General features: G+C 28.5%; 3 protein-coding genes across 3 annotated transcripts in view; 1 reads left to right on the top strand and 2 right to left on the bottom strand.

The window, feature by feature from the left end:
• The window catches only part of LOC141525236 (tyrosine-protein kinase Src64B-like), a 34,414-nt gene extending 25,032 nt beyond the window's left edge, over positions 1 to 9,382 (bottom strand). Inside the window, 2 exon segments of the mRNA XM_074239629.1 lie at positions 9,076 to 9,243; positions 9,367 to 9,382. The gene's annotated coding sequence lies outside the window, so the exon portion shown is untranslated.
• Positions 9,383 to 9,801: 419 nt separating this feature from the next.
• Positions 9,802 to 16,055, top strand: Mtpalpha (monolysocardiolipin acyltransferase Mtpalpha). The gene is made up of 5 exons (XM_074239509.1): positions 9,802 to 10,011; positions 10,542 to 10,651; positions 10,748 to 11,020; positions 11,088 to 12,725; positions 13,089 to 16,055. Exons 1-5 carry the CDS (start codon positions 9,942 to 9,944, stop codon positions 13,290 to 13,292), a joined length of 2,295 nt encoding a protein of 764 aa, XP_074095610.1. The 5' UTR covers positions 9,802 to 9,941; the 3' UTR covers positions 13,293 to 16,055.
• On the bottom strand, positions 15,990 to 18,974 carry LOC141525321 (uncharacterized). Its single transcript, XM_074239761.1, has 3 exons — positions 18,696 to 18,974; positions 17,825 to 18,031; positions 15,990 to 17,512 (listed from the first exon to the last, which is right to left on the bottom strand). Exons 1-3 carry the CDS (start codon positions 18,753 to 18,755, stop codon positions 16,586 to 16,588), a joined length of 1,194 nt encoding a protein of 397 aa, XP_074095862.1. The 5' UTR covers positions 18,756 to 18,974; the 3' UTR covers positions 15,990 to 16,585.
• Between the last annotated feature and the right edge of the window lie 1,202 nt (positions 18,975 to 20,176).

Below are 20,176 nucleotides of genomic sequence, written 5' to 3'. Positions count from 1 at the left end.
CATGAAAGTGTCAATACTGACAGAAAGTACCTTCTGGAGCTTCCTTTGGTCCAGCCCCCGATTACATTGGACAGAGAGAGTGTCTTTTAGAGTTTACGGTAACATGTCATCATTAAACATAATGGCAAGGTCCAAGGTCCAGACTGTTACGCCAAATGTTAAGTATAGATTAAGTAAATGTTAAGGTAAAATGTTTTAAATTGAAAACATGTGGTTTGTAGCTGCTACTTATATTCTCATCGCTGTTGATATCATATGGATGTGTATGTACATGTAGAGTGTAGATGTAGATAAACCATGGACGAGATAAAAAGAAAGAATGAAAAGAAAAAGGTGAAAGTGAGTAGGCACGTGCACGAATTCTGATCAGAATTCACTGTATACACTTTTGCATTGGTGAATACTGTGCTATTCTGTGCAACGTGTGCGGCTGCATAATATAATGGTTCACAGATACACGCACGGTAAATTATGCAAAGACGCGGTTGAATAGGCTGGCGGAATTGGAAAGAACTAAATATATATAAATGTATGTATCTCTTGCTCTGCAAACAGGGTTTAGTTTAGTATGAGGTGTATGAGGTAAAGAGAAAGGGAACTAACCAGGAGGTAACGTACTGTTAAAAACTAAGATAAAGAGAAAGACCAGCTGTAACTCTCCACCTCTTGTTGATTCTCTTTTAAATTTTATCACTATCATTATTGTTCCTTTTCTTCTGGAGAAAATTACCAGCAACAATAATCAATAAAATAATGTTGAGGTATAGATACACACCAGCTGCTATTAAATGCTTCGTACTGGATATGTACTGAATGCCGACCCTATTATATTATAATATGTATGTGAATTTATTTGGCAATAGGTCGGAAAATTTATTACAAAACTACTGCTTTACTAATACACACCAATACACACCAATACACACCAACCATGCTGTGTTGTGCCACACGGTTAACATTAACGACAGAAAATTATTTATTGGTTAAACATTGAAGGCCAGTTTATATCGTTAGTTCATTTTCGGGCAAAATTAACCCCTTTGAGCTGTTTTTAATCTCATTAAACATAATCAAGCTAATCTACTTGTGAATATGGTTTTCAATTCTCTATTATCCTATCTCCGGGCAGTAAAGTATTTTTTCCGCGGTGTACAGTTAAATTTTCTGAATGCAGAATACGTCCTTTTATAACTAAGGTATAAACTCGTAAAATATACGGTCAAGTTGGAACTTAATAACTGACGTGGGAAATTCACTCATTTAAGATAATGCTCGGAAGGTTTTTTACGCGAGTTAATTAAAGAAATATATTTCATCTTTTTTAAAAAACTTTTTTGAATTAATCTGGTAGTTATATGAATGGATTATTACTTACAATCTATGATTTTAAAAAGTTTTCATGATTTTGTATGATTATAATTTAATTTAAAATTTGATCTAATTTTCCTTAAAAATCTTATGAATTTTTTTAATTTCATTCTCAAAAATTGAAATAAATTTTTTCTTTCTTTGCTATCAAAATTGTAGTTTCTGTAGATTTTTATCGGATGGTTTGACCCACATCTAAATGTATCAAATCAATATTATAAGGCAATAATTTTAATGATTATTGTCACAATCAAATTAGTGAATTTTTATATTGCCTCTTTAGAAAAGTAAAAATTTGTGGTAATTATTTAGAAGTGGAGTCAACCCATTTTTTTATGTACTTTAAAAAAAAAAAAAAATACATCAAAAACATAAAAAAAAACATAAGAGAAATTCAAAGTTATTTCTCCATGTCTAGTCACCGAAAGGGTAACAACAACATTCTTCATTTCACGCTGAAATAAACGGAAGCTTTGTTTTCTTTCTTGTTTGTACGTCAATAAAAGTTTTAGAAGAGTATTTTTCGTCAATAAATTTGAAAAACTTACTACTAGAAGCTTTATATAATTTTAATTAAGAATCCGATGAAGTTGACTATTAATTAAAGAAATATTTCAAGTTTTAACAATTTATGTTACTACAATTTTTTTTTTTTATCAAGTAGTCTAATTATAAGAAATTTTGGACGCTGTCCATGTACGTTCTGCATAAACGCGACTGCAAGAATAAGTTTAAATATAAGATCATTTTTCAGAATTATTTATACCAGTGAAAATAAATCTACCCTTAGTACTAGAAGGCATGTAAATTAAAAGTTGCCCAAAAAGTGAACCAAAAATTCACTTGTATTGTAAACAAAACAGATTGTTCGATACATATACAGAAAATTGAGAAAATATATATTTGGTTGTGAATATTAAACAATCACACACCCAGGAAGTTGAGGTCTACGTACACATACAATCCTAATACTTTGTTTTCAGATATGGTTTTATTTTTTAGTATTCAAGGACACAGTTGGAGCTTGTCGGTACTTTACAAGAGCATGAGAAACAAGTTCACCCTAATAATTTTCGTCGCGTGAATAAGGAGACCAAAAAATCAATAATACAAGCGTTTGCAGCGCGTACATACACAGTTCGGTGAATATAAGTTCTGGGGCTTTGTTTTTTCCTTATATATTGTATTATGTTAAGTTTATACTTTATACATATTAATATTAATATATATATATATGTATAAATATAATAAAAAAGCGGTACGATGTACAAGCGACATGTTATTTATTATGTTTTCACTCCAATAGTCTTATATGAGCGTATGAATAAAAAATAAAACGCATTTATTTTAATAAACGACTATCAGGTTGGCAGAGCAGATTTAGAATTAAGTTTTTCAGTAACTATTTTTACTATTATTATTATCTTTTATTATTGATGATGATAGCTAAGTATAATGTAATATTATATTATCAAGTGTAGTGGAATGAGACTGATAACTCATATCCGGCCTTGAGAGTACCTGGTAATACTAGAAAGATAGTGGGGATGGGGTTGAACAACCCACCGGACGTTCACCGACGACAACAAAGCGCCTTTAGGATGATCCCTAGACTCCTTTTTTTGTTAACGTCTCTTTTTTTTTTTTTTTATACTTTATTTTTCCATCTTTGTCTCCATTTTGGTTAAATCTTCTACGTCAATTTTTATTTTAACTTTTTTTATCAAGGGTTACCTATTTTTGGTCGATTTCAAAAAAATCTAACTATTGTATTGGTCCTCATGACGGAAATTTTGAAAAATTTTGATATAATTGGCTCTGTTTTTTCTATAACTCCCTTAATTTTGAATGGATTTCAATGAAACGTCACATACTCATTTTTTGGACGATTTCTGAGGTTTAGTTCTGAGATGAGCCAAATTTGTCGATTAGTTTAGAAATGACATCAATTCAAAAAATTTTTTGAATTGCAAAAATTTTTACTTTTTTCGTATTTCCGTACAATAACTATTAAACGCGATGTCATATTTAATTTCTGTAAATTGCATCTGAAAGCTTATTTAATAAGCTTTAATTTGCATACTTACTTATTTTTTTTAATTAAATAGTTTTGGAATTACACTAATTCAAAAATTTTTGAAAATCACAAAAATTTTCACTTTTACCGAATTTCGGAGCAATAACAATTTAACGTGACATCCCATCAAATTTCTGTAAAGTTTATCTGAAAGCTTATTAAATAAGCTTTAATTTGCATACTTAAATATTTTTTTTAATTGAGTAGTTTAGGAATGACAGAAATTTAAATTCTTCAAAATCCTCAAAATTTGGAACTTTTCCTGTTTTTTTGCGTATTTTTGATGTCATTGTTTTTGCAGAACTTAAAAAATATGTTCTTTTATTTGAGAAAGCTACTTCCATTTCGGCTGTCGAGTGGTTTTTTTTTTTTTTTTTTTTTTTTAATATTTAAGGACACAAAGAAATGACTGAAGACGTGAGTAAGTTTTTTAACTATTGGTTAATTTAACACCGAGGATACTCATTTAAAATGATAACGTTATTCAAGCTTCCTTTTTCGATAACAACATCCTGGAGTATGAACAATTCGTGACAATGTTTTTATTAATATAGACCCACTCATTAATTACGGAAAGATGAACTCAAACCGCCGGTAGTTTCATTTCATTATCGCTTTTAAAGATGAAATAACTTTTAAAAGTATTATATTATAATATATATTACGGCTTTGAGTTTTGTTTTAATTATTCAAGTGTACTTTCACCGGAATATTGATGAACAACTTTAAGCCATCATGATTAAAGTGAAAGTAATACCATCAAAAAGAATTTATTATTATTGTTATCAAGTGTGTTTTTATAATTTATTATGCAGCGATAATATTTTCATCATAGATTTGTATCTCAATTAACAACAATTTTTAATTTACTAATTAATAAATATTTAAAATAAATTTTAAGTTATAATTATTCGTAAATATTTCTTTTGAATAATTTATTTAGTTTAATTTTTTATCTGGGCATAAAACTAATTTTTAGTAATTATTTGGCACAGTTGCAGTAATAATTTATAAAAAAAAAAAAAAACAAAAATTATAAATAATTACAGCAAATTTTTTTTTTTCACCAAAAAAAAAACTGTTTTGTTTATATTTGTCTACACAAAAAAAAATGAGCACGGCTGAATCATAACAGCGGGAAATCGACGACCCGGAAGGTGTCATCACGTCATTATAAATTTACTTTGCATAAACTACTTTTAATATTATTTATAAACTTTGCTCTGTAAATATGCATGTATATTTTTTAATTTAATTAGTAAAACTAACAAATAAGGCTTAAGGCTTTTAAAATAATTTCCGTAATTGATTAAAACTTAAATAAGCGAGTGTGTAACTAACTAAACTTATAATTAACTATAAATATTAAAAATAAAATAAAATTCCTTGAAATTTTATTATAATTTAAAACAAACCTGAGAAAGTGTGAAAAATGTTGACTTATTGAATAATAGGACGTTTTATTAACGGCGAGTGAATTTTCCAACGATTAATTTCATATAAATATTCTGCATCACGGGTTCCTAATTAATAGCGGACGTGTATTAACGATCGAGTTGAAAAAAATAAAAATTATAAAAAAAGTGCACATGCACCTATTTATTTTACCTACACTGAAAATGCACACACAAACATGGGCGTTTTGCAGAAGATTCACGGAACCGGAACAGACCACCTCCGTAAAATTCGATAGTCCACCGTTCCAGTCGTGTCGTTGAATTTTAAATTGTCTTTGTCGTTACGCCATAATATCTACATACACATACGCTCACTACACCGATAGATATTGTTTCTTTATTTTTTGTTATTATTATTGTTTGTCTTTGAGAGGTCAATGAACGTAAGAGAATTCTTTAATTCTCATCAATGTTACTCCATAATCCATGGATCCATGGATCTATCTAGCTCACTGTTCACGTGTGGGGCCATATTTTTACTATTTTTCTATATCTGTTGGATTATTGCCGTAAAATATAAAATATAAGTGTTACAAAGCTATAGGGTACCGTTATCGAGATTAAAAATAAATAATAAAGCTAAAAAAAAGGGAAATTGAACGTGAGAACTGAGCTGAAAAAATTATGCTTGAACACATAGATAAAAAATTGTTTTTAATATTTTTATCATTTTGCCAATATAAATTTAAATATTCCTAAATTTAAAAAAAATTTTTAGAATTTTTTTTCATGAAAAAAATGATAAAAAAATAAAAAATTAATTTTTCTTAATAAAATTATTGCAAAAAAATTAAAAGAAAAAATTGCACATGTAAAAAATTTGAAAAACTACACTTGCAATTTTTTTTAAATATTTTTTTATTGCTAATTTAATTAACAAAAATTTTTCACTGTCGGCTAATTTTAGATTCATCTTGTTTGATATAAAATATAACACATAAAGATATCTAGTTTAGTGTACAGTAGGGAAATTACAATCAGAAAACAAACCGGTTTGTTCACTAAAACAATCACAGGATCCTCAATACCAGCTGATTGTTGTAACCAATCATCAATTAAAAGCCGGAAACAAAGCTGTCGATTAAAACGAAATTTAAACAGTTTGAATTGATAATAATACGATTCGATATTTGATTACCATACTATTCAGCATTGATCCTTTTGTTCTTGCTTTTGCTCTTGCTCTTACTCTATCTACACTATATCCATATCACATCACAACATATATGTTAGGGTGGGTCAAAAAAATCGAATAATTTATTTTTGACTTTATACTCTGAAAAATAGGTTCGTAGACACCTAAAAAGAATTCTCTCCAAGTATAAGCTCTTAATTATAACGGGAAGGTCCTCCGCTTTGCGGGTTTCTATTTTTTTCGAATAATCAGATAAAAAAATTTATATCTCGCTTCCAACTGCTTGGAAAAATATTCCGTGGCATAGATTTTGTGAGAAATTGAATGCTTTACAAAAAGGTCTCTTATGACTTTCAAAAACTCAACCGATTAAAAGATATTCATAGTTGAAGTTTGGCTATTTTAAGGAAAATATTCGTTTTTATTATGAATTTTATAAGTCGATGAAAAAAAATTATTTCGGATTGCGGAACTCATGATTTTGTAGGAAATTTACTGCTCTACAAAAATGGTCTCTTATGATTTTTTGATTAAGTGAAGCCGTTACGAGATATTCATCGTCAAACATTAACGAATATCAATATTTCCAGTTTTTGATCAATAATTCGATAAATTTTAATTTAAACTATGAGTTTCAGGAAAATTTACATAAATTTGAGTTTCGATCGATAAAGAAATGTTATAAACAATTTTTTTAATATTGTTTTCAGTCTTGAGCTTGTTTGATTGCATTAAAACAAGAAATTAGAGCATTTTTTTCGACATATAGCCAATGATTAGTTTAATTTGAAGTGAATGACATATTTCTTTGTCAAATTTAATATGAAAAGTATTGAATCAAGTGAGAAACAACCAGTATTTAACTTTTTTATAGATAAATTTTTTATTGAATTATCAATTGCAATATAATTGTCTATATTTTTAACATAACAGTACGCTATTACTATAAATAATTTCTTTTATTACAATTTGGGAATGTTTTTTGATGTTCTTTGACAACTTGCAATAAGTACTGGAATTGTTCTTCATTTTTGTCAAGCATTGATTATATTCACTGACTAATGCAACAGCTCGCTCTGCTGAATCATTGACAACTTTTAGTTGTTGAAAGTATTCTTTATTTTCGAGATAACTCTCATTAGTAGGCCATAATTCAACATCGACATCAAGAAAGTCATACGGTAGATCGAAGATTTTGAAAAGATTTAATGACTTTTTAGACACAAAGTCACTCAGAGTTCTCTGCGCCAATGAATTCAAATCTTTTTAGCAATTACAAATCTTTTAGCTTTAGAATCTGTACCTTCACGAGTATTAACAGCTTCAACAATACTTTTTTTACTTCTAATGGAACGCCATCGTCAAACAGTGATAAAATGGCAAGTTCATCGCTCAAATACCATAAGTGCGAAATCATTTTTTCACACGTAGCTGAAGAAATCAAAGGATTGATATGTTTGTACTCCAATAAATTTTTCATAAACTGCAAGTCATGATAAGCAGCAGTTGTTGCAGAAGTTGATGAAAACCAAGCTTTTAAATACAATGTAACTATAAAAATACAGAAATGACGAAGACCATGCAATTCTTTCTGAGAGAGTTTGAATTCATCTCTGAATAGATACATTTTCAAACTATAAATGGCCTTAGCCATCCATCTAGCATGATGAACAGCACCAGGACGTTTGAAAGAAATCTTTTCTTGAGGCATTTCTCCAAGGAAAATCAATGATAATTCCAATAATTCTTTATCTAACTTATTATAACATTTCTTTATCGATCGAAACTCAAATTTATGTAAATTTTCCTGAAACTCATAGTTTAAATTAAAATTTATCGAATTATTGATCAAAAACTGGAAATATTGATATTCGTTAATGTTTGACGATGAATATCTCGTAACGGCTTCACTTAATCAAAAAATCATAAGAGACCATTTTTGTAGAGCAGTAAATTTCCTACAAAATCATGAGTTCCGCAATCCGAAATAATTTTTTTCATCGACTTATAAAATTCATAATAAAAACGAATATTTTCCTTAAAATAGCCAAACTTCAACTATGAATATCTTTTAATCGGTTGAGTTTTTGAAAAAGTCATAAGAGACCTTTTTTGTAAAGCATTCAATTTCTCACAAAATCTATGCCACGGAATATTTTTCCAAGCAGTTGGAAGCGAGATATAAATTTTTTTATCTGATTATTCGAAAAAAATAGAAACCCGCAAAGCGGAGGACCTTCCCGTTATAATTAAGAGCTTATACTTGGAGAGAATTCTTTTTAGGTGTCTACGAACCTATTTTTCAGAGTATAAAGTCAAAAATAAATTATTCGATTTTTTTGACCCACCCTAATATATGTGTACATACTTGCTTTGAACTTTTACTTTTTGATTATCTATTTTTAGTTGTTCAATACTATGCTAGCAAGTAAAAGCACCCTAGATGTTTCTAACTTAACATTTATTCAGATAAAATAAAATAAAAAATTATACTGAAGTTAGCTGACGTCTGAAAATTTTTGATTTTTTTTATTAATTAAATTACTATTAAAAAGATATTTCTAAAAAATTACACTTATAGTTTTTCAACGAAATTAGCAGTCATTAAAGAATTTTTAATTTTTATTTAACAAAAAAAATTATTTTTAAAAAATTACAATTTTAATTTTTTAGAATTTTTAAAAGTCAATTTTTTTTTGTCATAATTTATTTGTTAAAAAAAATTATTAAATGTCTGCTAAATTTGTATGAAAATTAATTAAGCCGATATTTAATAATTTTTCTAATAAATAAATTGCTGCATAAAAAAAATTGACTTTTAGAAATTTTAAAAATTAAAAAATGCAATTTTTTAAAAATAATTTTTCTGAACAAATTTTTTTCTTAAATAAAGTTAAAAAATGGTCAAATGACAGCTAACAATATCATAAATTTATTTTCATAATTTTTTAATTATTTAATTGAAATTTTGTCAAAAAAATATTCCTAAAAATTTCAAAATGTCAGCTAACTTCATTTTGATAATAAATAATCCTTACCTGTATTGACATTTAATAGTAATCCTTGTCCTGAATCCTGAATATGATTTCAATCCAATCCAACAGTATTTATATTTTGTTTGTATTTATTTTTCTTCACAACGTAAAACAGCTGGATAATTAAAAAATAATTCACAACAACAAAAGCACACCAGTCTCTGGAACTGACTTTAAAAAAAAATAGTTTTATAAACGCGTGTGCCAACGACGGACTAGCGTGGATGCACCCACCGCAAAAGCGAACTGTCAGTTACCGTGGGTTACACATATTATTGGAAAATAATATCCTACACTAAAAATTTTCACAGCGGGGCTGCTCTTGCGCAGCCGGCGCGATACTACCAGCTAGCAAGCAGCCATATTTACCCTTACCCACCCAATAAGTACACCATTTACCATTTCCATGGGTTTTGAGGTCCCCTCTCGAGTGAAACTCGAGATTACCCATAACCAGGATTGTCGCACTACTAAAAATTACCCTTCACTTTAACTAATACTAATTATTTTCACTTTTTTAATTATTCAATTTATTAAATAACAATAATAATAATTAACACTCAGTTTTTTTTATTTTTTTTTGTCGTTAATTGTTTTAAATTTTAGTTATTGCATTTTTAACGAATTAAATTCAAGTTGATGCGCATGAGCATTTGCGGAGCTTTGAAAGGCGCATGCGCGCCAGCGGCCATTTGCCTGCGCGCAAGCCAAAATAACGGAGCGTCAACGGGGTATTGTACTACCGGCTGTGTAAACCCAAGTGCAAGGAAACGGGAAAATTTTTTACTGGATTTACTTGGCTTTCCAAAGAACCCTGTACTCCAGTGACAACAAAAATAAAAGTTTTCACATAATTTTTATTAAAAATAATGGCGAGCATACGACTTCTAGGAGCATTCACGCGATTTGGAAAAAATCGAACACTCATTTCTAGGACAGGTAATTCTTATAATTGTACATAAATTAAATATATATACTTTATCTTGGTATAATAATTTCTTATATTATACATGGATGATTTTGTGCACAGTAATTTATCTTGAGATAGTAACCTTTGTACCCAAGTTAAAAAAGGTATCTTTCAAGTCATTATCGTGGAAAATAATTAAAAATTAATGTCATTAAATTTAACAGTCATTTGATCATTTTTTAATTTTATTTAACAAAAAAATTTTTTAGAAAAATTATTTATAAAAAATTGGATTTTTAATTTTTTTCTAATTTCTACATGTCAATTTTTTTTCTAATTTTTTTGTCATAATTTATTTAAAAAAAAATTATAAAAATTATTAAATCTCAGCTAAATTTATTTTCATAAAAATTATAACAATATTTATTTTTGTTTGAACTAAAAATTTTTATTTGACAGTTTATTGAAATAAAATAATTGTTTTTTATATTGATAATAATTAATTTATAATTATGTATTAGTTTTTTAATATTTATTAATTTAAAAATATTTTTTACAGTGGTCAACATTCCTTTAAGATGTTTGGCAACAGCTGGAACTCAAAAGCATTTAAAATATCGAGTTGTTGGAGATGTTGCTGTAATCACTATAGATTCACCAGGGGTCAAAGTAAAATTCGGATAAGACAATTGATAATTTTATATAAAAAAATGTTTATGCATTAATTCCATTGCTTTATTTATTTATTATTTATGTGATGTTTAGGAAAACACATTAAATCGCGAGGTGATGCAGGAAGTGGTACATATACTTAGAGACATTGAATCTGATGCCTCGGTAAAGTCAGCTGTACTTATAAGTGGCAAACCAAACAGTTTTATTGCTGGAGCTGATATTAGTATGCTGCAAAATTTAAAAACTGAAGATGAAGCATACCGTATTATAAGAGACGGCCAGTCGATTATGAACTCTATTGCTGATTCTCGTAAGCCTATTGTTGCAGCAATACAGGGTACTTGCTTAGGAGGTGGTCTTGAGGTAAATAAATCATTTAATCTAAAATTAATTTAACAATTTAATAATTAATGATTATTTATAAATGTAGGTGGCACTTGCTTGTCATTATCGACTGGCAGTATCAGATAAAAAGACAGTTCTTGGTGTACCAGAAGTAATGCTCGGACTTCTTCCTGGTGCTGGTGGTACTCAAAGACTTCCAAGACTCATAATGCTTCCTGATGCTTTAAGTATGATTTTGACAGGTTCGAGGCTAAAAGTTGACAAAGCTAAAAAATTGGGAGTTGTTGACATGGTAGTAAATCGCCTTGGACCGGGTGTAACAACGGGTGAAGACAATACCAGGAGATATTTAGAAGAAACTGCTATTAAAACTGCCAAAGACATTGCAGACGGTAAATTAAAAATAAATCGTAAGCCTAAATCATTAATGGGTAAAGTTATGAAATTCGCATTTGGAATGGACTTTGTAAAGGATAAAGTATTTCAAAAATCCAAACAGCAAGTTATGAAAATGACTAATGGATTGTATCCAGCTCCGCTTAAAATTCTTGAGGTTGTACGTACGGGTTTGGATAAAGGAATTACGATTGGACTTGAAGCGGAAGCTCGTGGATTTGCTCAATTAGCAATGACTCCTGAAGCTAAAGGCTTGATTAGTTTGTTCTTTGGTCAAACGGCTTGCAAGAAAAATCGCTTTGGTGCTCCCAGTAAACCTGTGCAAAAGATTGCGGTTCTTGGAGCAGGATTGATGGGAGCTGGAATAGCACATGTGAGTATTGACAAAGGATACAAGGTTGTTTTGAAAGACACCACTAATAGTGGACTGTACCGTGGTGTAGGACAAATTCAAAAGGGTTACGACACATATGTTAAGCGAAAACGTCTCAGTGTTGTTGAAAAAGAAAAAATAATGACTAATTTAATACCGACATTAGATTATAAAGAATTTAAAGACACTGATATTGTTATTGAGGCGGTATTTGAGGATTTAGCTGTTAAACACAAAGTTATCAAGGAAATAGAAACTCATGTGCCACAACATTGTATAATTGCGACCAACACATCTGCAATTCCTATAACTAAAATAGCCGCAGGTAGCAGTAGGCCCGAACAAGTTATTGGAATGCATTATTTTTCGCCAGTTGATAAAATGCAACTACTTGAATTGATAACTCACAAAGGTACGGCTACTGAGACGATAAAAACAGCTGTTGATGTAGGTTTGAAACAAGGAAAGGTTGTTATCACTGTTGGCGATGGTCCAGGTTTCTATACAACTCGTATTCTCAGCGCGATGTTGTCTGAGACACTCAGACTTTTACAAGAAGGCGTTGATCCGATGCATCTTGATAAAATAACTAAAAAATTTGGTTTTCCCGTTGGACCTACGACGCTCTGCGATGAAGTTGGTATTGATGTTGGTGCTCACATTGGCGTCGATTTAGCTAAAGCATTTGGTAAACGTTTTCACGGTGGAGACTTTAATATTATGAGTGATATGGTAAAAGCTGGTTTTCTCGGCAGAAAGTCGGGTAAAGGAATTTTCTTGTATGAAGCCGGTAAAAAGGAGAGAGATGTTAATTTAGGTGCTCTGGATATATTGAAGAAATATCATCTTGAACCCAAAGGAAGTATTTCTGATGAAGACCGCCAATTACGAATGGTATCGAGATTTGTAAATGAAGCTGTATTGTGCTTAGAAGAAAATATTCTTGCCAATCCGGTAAGTAAAAAATGTCAATAATTAAGAACTGACATTGTATCTTGTTAACTACTGATATTTTTAAAGATATAAGCTCATCCCGATGTTATACTCATCGAGACCTTTCATTTGAGTACCCACATCAATTTTTCATATATTTTATATTTTTATATATATGTAAATATATATATAAAAAATATATGAAAATGCATGTGGGTACTCAAATGAAAGCTCTTGATGAGAGTAACATCGGGATGAGCTTATATCTTTAAAAACGTCAATAGTTAAGAAAATACATTCCAATTTAACAAAAGTCTAGAAAAAAAAAATATTAATTAATATACAATTAAAAGATATCTTATAATTATTTAATTTATTCTACAGCTCGAGGGTGACATTGGCGCCGTGTTTGGTCTTGGATTTCCGCCATTCACCGGCGGGCCCTTCAGATGGGTAGACTGGTACGGAGCACATAAACTTGTTAATAAAATGGAAGAATTTCAGAGTCACTACGGCGAAGCTTTTACACCATGTCAAACACTCCAAGACATGGCACGTGACTCTTCGAAAAAATTCCATGTCAAGTAAATTAATAAATATTTTTTATTTGATAAATTTTTCAAAGTAAAACTAAAATATTTTTATATAGAAATTAATTATAATGAAATTAATACTGAAATTTAAAAAGTAGCATCTATTGTTGCTATAAAATAACAGTAAAAAATAATTTTTGATATTAATATTATTATTATATTATAAATATTAACTTCTGTTGTCGAATTTTTAAATATTTATATACAAATATAAAATCAAGACTTCGATAATTTGATATTTTTCGATGAATGTTACTGTTATTAATATAATGAAAATTTATATATTGTAACTTTTTGTAAGAAAACGATAAATATTGAAACTGTAAAATATATATAAAAATATTTCTAAGAATATATATATATATATATATATATAATTGTTTCTTTTATTTTTTTTTTAAAGAAAACAAATGTTTTATCACAAATGTTATCATCACCGCGGATATTAGATCATCAGACTTTTCTAACTGCGAATAACTCGCAAAATATGGTCGGAAAAAAAAAAAAATATTAACGCGTGTATGAAAATTATAAATACAACATTAATGATCGTAATTTATTGTAATTTATAATAAATTAATGCTCGCAAATCAATCAAATATCCGCTATCAGTGCTTGTATCATGAATTTTTCAGTGTTAATTTTTTTCAATTGGAATAATTAATTGCAACAAATCCAAACTTTTGCATCATCTAGTAAAATAACCAGTCGCGCACCTTGTTTGATGTAATTAAAACACACAACCACTGGGGAAGAGACTGGATCCTTGGCTGATGCAAGCGAGTTACTAGTTTCGTCAGTATTGATACGAAAAACTCTTTACCTTAACGGCTGATTAGCCTATGTTAATCTATGCAATAAAATAAAGAGTTGAAAGTAACAAAGTGGAAAATAAATTTATTAAATAATATTAATATATATTATTTAACACGTTGCAATGAGCGTAGATCGATAACGCCCACAATTATTTATAATCTTTAATTATTGTTTATATTAATTCATTAACGTTTAATCTGTTAATTATTTATTTTCTAAGAGAAAAATTTACAACAATTAATTTACAAGCCAAAATAAAACTATTATTTGCATACGTACTTCAAGGAGGAGTTGTAAAAAGAAAAAAAAAACAAATCTTTAAGTATTACGTTATCATAAAAATAATAATCTATAAATAAAACGTCTTAATACTGTCTGCAGTGAATGATTTACCGCGTGTATCAAGCATCATTTCATTGTCACTCAATGTCCGCGTGATAATATATTATCGAATGAAATGTATACAAGTATATGACCCGCACTCGTTATATTTATTATCGTTTGATAACATCAACTGTTTTTTTTTTTCTTTTTCCGTAATTATAATATAATATGATCATGCTGGTTATTCCAAGTTACAAATATATGACACATACTGATATTACTTATATTTTATAAATAGTTAACGAGTACAGTAACATTTAACTATTACTTTATTTATTTAATATTTTAATTTATAGGAAATTTTCACGCTTTACTTTTTATATTTAAAAATTTTCGTCAAAAAATTTTTATGTTAAATATTTAATTAAAAAATTTTTAACTATAAAATTAAATTATTAATATCTAATATATTCTTCTATCAGTGTATTAACGGCATGCAATTATTAATTTCTATTAATCTTTCATAAAAGATAAAATAATTATTATTAAAAATTGTTATACTTAAAATAATAACTAAATTTTAGTCATGTTCATTGGCCAGGTGATAAAACACGTATAAAATTAGTGACGTGATTAATATACTTATATATAACTATAATATTTATATATCTATCAATGCACGCGTCTTTGCGATTGTAATTACACGCCTTCACGTGATGGAAACTTTTTTTTCCCAATCTACACTTTTAAAAAAAATTTTTTATTTCAGTTGTTATTTATAAATATGCAACAACATGTGATAAATTTATATTTATATCATATAATTCTATTTTTAAAGAAAAGTAAGTGCAAAAAAATATAAATAAAATTGCATAATCAGAATGAAAGTTTGGATACGTCATGAGTCACAAGTGAACGAATATAAAAAAAAAATGAATAAATTATTATTAATGTATGTACATGTGATAAATATCGTGCCCACAAGACGTTATAATCGGAGTGTCATGAATTGAAATCGGTCTCAGACGAGTGTAACATCTCTCGTTCACGTGTTATCATCGAAAGACTATTATTATTATCATTGTAACTACACGGAAAGAACAAGATGGCACTGGATATCATGCCAGATTATATTGTGTGAAAAAAAATTTCAGATAGTAGCTAGTATAATCTAGATTATAATGATTATAATCCAGATTATAATGAGTATAATCCAGATATCACCCAGTATAATCTGGGATGATATCCATTGATCACATTATACAGCTTCTGCCTATAACTTTTTGTCTGGCGCTAATTTATAAATACAAAAAAAAAAAAAAAAAAAAAATATATTTATTTATTAATAATTAACAGGAATTTAAAATAATAATAATCAGTTATTTATGAAAGTATATAACACTTATTTATTTAATAATTATGTACAAAAAGATTTTCCGTTCTCAAGTCTTGGTTTAAATGAGTTACAGTAGATTAAGAATAAAAATAATTATTTACAATAACTCTAATAATATTAGTCATAGATAATCTTAATCGAGTACATAATAATAATAATAATAATAATAATAATAATAATAATAATAATAATAATAATAATAATAATAATAATAATAATAATTAAAGATAAATGTACATTTAAAAGTTAATAATTTAAAAAGACTTTGTACAGTTAAACCCCATTTACCCACTCAAATAAACTATAAATAAATACTCTAAATTTTGTTACTTTGGGTCAAGAGTTTTAACGCATCACAAATCACAGACACACTTAGGTACTTAGTTTATAAACAACTTTCTCCTTCTACTATTACAATTATCGTGACTGATAACAAATTTTTATAATAATATAATATGATCAATAGTTATAGCAATAAATAATTTTTTTTTTTCAACAATATAAATTTCTTTTCGTAATAAGTAGGTGAAAGAAATAAGACCTTTCGCGGTCTGATGTCTGCCCTCGACTAGAAGAATATCTGACGTCTACGTCGACCTCTAACTGATCAATAACAGCAAGATGAGATAAGAAAAGTTCTTTAAACTTGCTCTTATTTTTTTAATATTTGTTTTTTGAAATAACCGCTTTGTACGATCAGTTATCTTCTTCAATACAATATTCGTAATTACGAATAAATTTTTAATTTTATATCAAAGACTTTGGGAGATAAATGTCTGTTGCAATCGCGGTGCTATTACTGGAAGTAAATTTATTCTAAGTGGCGCAGGTGTGAGTGTAGATTGAAGATGAGCAGCAGCTGATAATGACAAAGAAGACGACGACGAAGATGAGGATGAGGATGAAGACATTAACACATTGGATGATAAATTTCCATCTTTAGTGTGTCGCTTGACGTGCTTGGCTAAATGGTCACTTCTCATGAATCGCCTCTGACAAACGGAGCAAGCGAATTTTTTTTCACCCGTGTGAGTTCTCTTGTGTCTCGACAATTCATCGCTGCGAGAAAATCTCCTTCCACAGTCCTCATAGGGGCAGGGAAAGGGTCGTTCTCCAGTGTGTGTCCTCTTGTGAGCTTTAAGATGCGATGACTTGAAGTAGTTTTTACCACAACCCGGGTACTCGCATTCATAAACTCGTCTACGTGCTCCAGAGTCTAGACTCCCGGGGGCTGTAGAGCTTGTCGTTGTTATTGTCGGGGATGTGACAAAGAGAAGTGGCGTGGCTGTTGATGTCGGTAGAACTAAAGGAGTTCCCAGGATACCAGTTACCATTGTGATAGCTGGAGGTTTAGGTGCTAGCAGTTGGAGCTTCTGACATTGACTCTCTCGGTCTGTGTTTTTGTTGTTAACTATAATCTCTTCTTTGCGGAGACTCATCTTGAACTTGAGAGTCTTCAATATGTTTTCTGTCTCAACGACTGGCTTATCTGCTAACGTAACTGCTGCTGTTGACAATTTTGGACAAGCAGATATTTCTACTACTGGTGACATGCCAGCAGTTGATTTTTTTATAGCTGATAAATTTACTGGACTGCAGGTACCGTCTCGATTTGCGCGCATTATTACTGAAGCCCGCACTGGCTCTGGACTCGGTGGAGGCGTTCCATCTAATAATAACTGTAAAATATATATATATATATATATATTAATTTAATTTGATTTAAAAAAAAATTTTTTTTTTTGTTTTCATCCACAAAAAAAAAGCCGGAATTTTTTTTTTCAAAAATTTTACTGTGTATTCTCAAAATATATACAAATATATTTCCAATTTTTTTTTAAATTAAATGTATAATTATTTTTTAATTCCCAAAAATCGCCTTTTTTTAGGATGTCACACTAATTAAGCCCCATAAATTAAAATTTAAATAAAAATTATATAATTTTTCATTCTCTTGGTAATGCACACAATCGATAAGTCAGATAGTTTACCTTTGCTAATTCTCCACATTGCTCAGTGCATCTGGTGCGTTTGCGTGGGGGCTGCTCGTCTTCCTCTGTGTCCGACGGTTGAGGTGTGGGTGGAAGATTGGGATGGGCATTATCGTGTTTTTTTATTTCACTATTTAGTGTACTTTTTTGGAATAATTTTTCTCCAAGTAATGCAGCCACACTGAACGACGACTGAAGTGGTTCATTCTGCAATAAAAATTTATTATTATTATTATTATTATTATTATTATTATTATTATTATTATTATTATTATTATTATTATATTTAAGTTTGTCAAACAAAAAAAATAAATTTATTTAGTAAATAAAAAAAATCTGTATTGAAATCAATAAAAATCAAAATCAATATTTTTATCATAAATTTTAAGATAAATAAAATAATTATCAATCTGCCAGCAGTGGCAGAGCGCGGAAATTCAAACGACTAAGCAAACAATAATATATGTTTATAATAACAATAACATTAAAAAATAAAATTAAATGTAAATATGGATTATGAAAATTAAATTAGCCGACATTTAAAAATTTTTAGAAATTTTTTTTTTAATATAAAAATAATTAAAAAAAAATTAAAAAAAAATGTTTAATTATAAAAAATTTGAAAAATAATTAAAAAAATTTGAATTAAATAATTTAAAAAAAAATTTCACATGTAAAAAATTTGAAAAACTATAAGTGCAATTTTTTAAATTGTAATTTAATTAATAAAAAAAATTAAAAGATTTTAGACGTCTGCAAACTTCAGTGTCATATTTAATAAATTAAAAATAATCAAAAAATTAAAAACGTCGGCTAACTTTATTATTATAAATATATTTTATAAATAATTAGCAAAAAAAAAAATACTTACATGAGTGTATTTAAGCTGAGGCGATGCTGGTGGTGATAGTAGCACATTATTAGAATTCATGTTTATTTAATAAATAAATTTATTATTTTTTAAAAATAATAAAAGCACTTTTCACAAAAAAACATGTAGTAGAAAAAAAAAACATAAATAAAATAAAAAAAGTAATATTAATACTAAATAAATATGTTAAACGAACAATAGACTAAAAAGTTATTTGGTTTAACAATGTAAAAATAAAGATGATAGTTGCTGCGAATCTGAAAGAGTAATGAAGATCTCTCAGGTCGAGCAGCAGAATGTTGTTGACGAATGTGTTGGTGATCATGCGGGGTGCGATCGATCGACCAATCGGTTCTAGGGGCTCGCTCTCTCCGGCGAATCAGCGGCAGGTAGTCAGTTGGTGGCAGCGTGATCATCAGCGTGCTGTTCACGTGCTCTCTGTATGACTGAATATAACTGAAGTCGTGATCGTGACGTCAGTCTGCGTGGTTGAGTGCTCGATACGTCATGGCATTCATGGCGCGCCCCATATCTTGTAAACACATAATAAATACCTGTATGTTGAGTATTTAATTTAAATACCTATAGATTTTAATTTTTACGTTTAAATTAATATAAATACGCGCCAATTTATTTTTTAATATTAAAATGAAGTTAGCTGACATTTCTAAATTTTTAGAAATTTTTTATTGAACAAATTTTAATTAAACAATTATAAAAAAAAATTTCACATGTAAAAAAACTTGAAAAACTACAAGTGCAATTTTTTTAGCTATAATTTAATTTAAAAAAATAAAAAAATTCCAAAATTTTTATGACACTGAAGTTGACAGACATTAAAAATTTTTTTAACAATTAAATTATTATTAAAAAGTTTCACATGTAAAAATTAATAAAAATTACAAGTGAAAATTTTTAGAAACATTTTTTTATTGTAATTTATTTATTAAATAAATTTTTTAAATTAACAGCTGATTGCTAACTTCAGTATTGTAAATTTTTAATAAACATCTGCTAACTTCAGCGCCATTTTTTATTTGGAATCAATAACACTGAAGTTAACAGACATTAAAAATTTTTTTTTGGAATTTTATAGCAATTAAATTATTAAAAAAAAAGTTTTACATGTAAAAATTAATAAAAATTACAAGTGAAAATTTTTAGAAGCATTTTTTTACTGTAATTAATTTGTTAAAAAATTGACAGCTGACGGCTAACTTTAGTATTATTGGAACCATCGCTCGGTTGAGTAACCAAAACAAGAAGAGTACAACCAACCCTACTGAACTGTATAAATATACTACTTACATATTTAAATGACATAAATGAAATTATTTCGTCTCGATCTTCATACCAAATATCTGATGATCTCCATGTTTAATTTTAGAACATGCTTTGTATCCTTATTGTTATATCACGTAGCTTAATGCTGCTTAGTGAAGAACATTAGGTCACATTTGTTGACGAGCCCCCGAAATTCA

The sequence above is a fragment of the Cotesia typhae genome, unplaced genomic scaffold (assembly GCF_013202065.1).
Source record: "Cotesia typhae breed Kobodo isofemale line unplaced genomic scaffold, CoteBio_Ctyphae contig_11, whole genome shotgun sequence".
Lineage (NCBI taxonomy): Eukaryota > Metazoa > Arthropoda > Insecta > Hymenoptera > Braconidae > Cotesia > Cotesia typhae.
Note: the sequence above shows the minus strand (reverse complement) of the source record. Positions and strands in the feature narration are given on the sequence as shown.